Source organism: Mandrillus leucophaeus, unplaced genomic scaffold (assembly GCF_000951045.1).
Source record: "Mandrillus leucophaeus isolate KB7577 unplaced genomic scaffold, Mleu.le_1.0 Scaffold1, whole genome shotgun sequence".
NCBI lineage: Eukaryota > Metazoa > Chordata > Mammalia > Primates > Cercopithecidae > Mandrillus > Mandrillus leucophaeus.
Genome location: NW_012098097.1, coordinates 6,093,084 through 6,095,664, shown reverse-complemented (window position 1 = coordinate 6,095,664; position 2,581 = coordinate 6,093,084). Strand labels below are relative to the sequence as shown.

The window sequence follows — 2,581 nt, the reverse complement described above, 5'->3', positions numbered from 1 at the left end:
AAACCCCGTCTCTACTAAAAATATAAAAATTAGCTAGGCCTCGCGGTAGCTCACGCCTGTAATCCCAGCACTTTGGGAGGCCAAAGCGGGCGGATCACGAGGTCAGGAGATTGAGACCATCCTGGTTAATACAGTGAAACACCGTCTTTACTAAAAATACAAAAAAAAAAAATTAGCCAGGCGTGGTGATGGGCACCTGTAGTCCCAGCTACTCCAGAGGCTGAGGCAGGAGAATGGCGTGAACCCAGGAGGCGGAGCTTGCAGTGAGCTGAGATCACCCCTCTGCATTCTATCCAGCCTGGGCGACAGAGTGAGACTCCGACTCAAAAAAAAAAAAATTAGCCAGGCTTGGTGGCAGGCACCTATAATCCCAGCTATTCTCGAGGCTGAGGAAGTAGAATCGCTTGTACCCGGGAGGCGGAGGTTGCAGTGAGCTGAGATCATGCCACTGCACTCCAACCTCGGCGAAATAGCAAAACTGTCTCAAATAAAACATGGGAGCGAGTGGCATGCTTAGGAAAGCTATCCATCAAAAAGCAAAAACATAAACAAAAAGGGAAAGACATCGATCAAAAACAATTGACTTTTGTTTGGAATGGACACGTGTCCGTGATGTGAAAAGTACACTGAGGCAGAACACGGCGTCCCCCAGCAATGTCAGAGAAAGACATGCTGTCGTGCTTGGCTCCGGAAGCAGAGTGGGTGCCCTTGGCTCTCACCCCCATACGCCATGCCTGCCCTGCTTCCGCCCGGGGCTCAGCTGACTAGCAGAGGAGGCCTAGTTAAAGTATACCAGCAGCTGGTCACTGGGATGTGACCAACACTTCTGCTTCTAGAATGCTTGGACACTCATGACCTCATCAGCCCCAACAGCAGCTTCTTTGACAAATAGGAAACTGAAACTTACACCCCTCAACAGCACCAAAGACATGTACATTAGTTCTTTCTGTTACCAGGCTGGAGTGCAGTGATACAAACACAGCTCACTGCAGCCTCAACCTCCTGGGCTCAAGCCATCCTCCCACCTCAACCTCCCAGGTATTTAAGCTTACAGGCAAGTCACCACGCTGGATTTGTTTTTTTTTGGGTTTTTTTTTTTTTGGTAGAGACAGTGTCTTGCCATGTTGCCCCGGCTGGTCTTGAACTCTGGCCCTCAAGTGATCCTCTTGCCTCAGCCTCCCAAAGTGCTGGGATTATAGGCATGAGCCACAGCATCTGGCCTTACAGTTTTTAAAAGACAAACATATATATATGTCTCAGGTTAGGTGACTTGCCCAAATGCACACAGCAGTTGTACAGAATTATCCAGTTCAGAGCAGGCCAGGGTTCAGCCTCATATCTCATTAAACTCCTGTGTTTGACTCCACGACTAAGATCATTGGTGTTTTGTGATCCAGGGTCTCCCTCCCCGAGGAGCCCCCCACGGCCCCTCCACAGAACGTCATTGCCAGCGGTCGAACCAACCAGTCCATCATGATCCAGTGGCAGCCGCCTCCTGAGAGCCACCAGAATGGGATTCTCAAGGGCTACATCATCAGGTGGGTGTCCACCCTGGGGACAGGAGCCCAGTCCCGAGGGGAAAGGCATGGGGGAAGATCGGGAGTGGACTGGAAAACAGTGCAAATTTATGGCAGGCCCTTTGCCATCTAGCAAGGACCAGGCAACAGGAAGTGCCTACACAATGATAGGAAGGATTTAGGTTAGACACCTAGCAGAACTTCCAGCAGCAAGACCCCTGGACACCAGCAGGAATGCTTGAGAGGGGAGTCTGTATGGGCTGACATAGGAACAGGCCTACAAGGAGACAGGAGAAGAAGGAAGTAACTATCCGAGGGGCAACCCTCTGGGAAGCCGCGAATATTCCATCAGAGACCAGAATTCTCTTGACCCGTGAGCGGAGAAACCAGCTGGCCGAAGAACTGATGGAAAAGCGAAAGTTCTTTCTTTGGTTATTACTGGAAATGAGGCCCAGTTATACAGACCCTTATCTTTGCATTTGACTGAGGGACTTAACCTAAATGAGAGTCATTAAGGGTCACTAAAATGTGGTATTCGTAAGTTCAAATTCATAAGTTATTTGAGGTTACTGAGAACTCTCATTGATATTCTGGATTTTGGCTGCAAAATGCTACGCAACTTCATGTGTCTCATTCCTGCACGTACACACCCTCGCAGTGGCTTAACTGCTCCGTATTGGTTAATTTTGTTGTGGGTGTTCCACTAATCCTGAAGGGCAGTGGTTCTCAAAGTGTGGTCCCAGCACCCATAGCATCAGCGTCACCTGAGAACTGGTCAGAAATGCAAATTATCAAGTTTCTCCAAGACCTACCAAACCAGAAACTTTAAGGATAGGCTCAGAAAACTTTGCTTTTAAAAAAGTCTTCCAGGCCAGGCATGGTGGCTCACGCCTGTAATCCCGGCATTTTGGGAGGCCAAGGTGGGTGGATCACAGGGTCAGGAGATGGAGACCATCCTGGCCAACATGGTGAAACCCCATCTCTACTAAAAATACAAAAATTAGTTGGGTGTGGTGGCACATGCCCGTAGTCCCAGCTACTCAGGAGGCTGAGGCAGGAGAATC

The 2,581-nt window shown here is 49.4% G+C and overlaps 1 protein-coding gene across 1 annotated transcript in view; it reads left to right on the top strand.

Moving 5' to 3' along the window:
• SDK2 (sidekick cell adhesion molecule 2) overlaps window positions 1-2,581 on the top strand; it is a 347,161-nt gene that overhangs the window by 246,607 nt on the left and 97,973 nt on the right. The window contains exon 15 of the mRNA XM_011971658.1: window positions 1,398-1,538. Coding sequence (XP_011827048.1) covers window positions 1,398-1,538 — 141 coding nt within the window. The remainder of the gene's footprint in view (window positions 1-1,397; window positions 1,539-2,581) is intronic.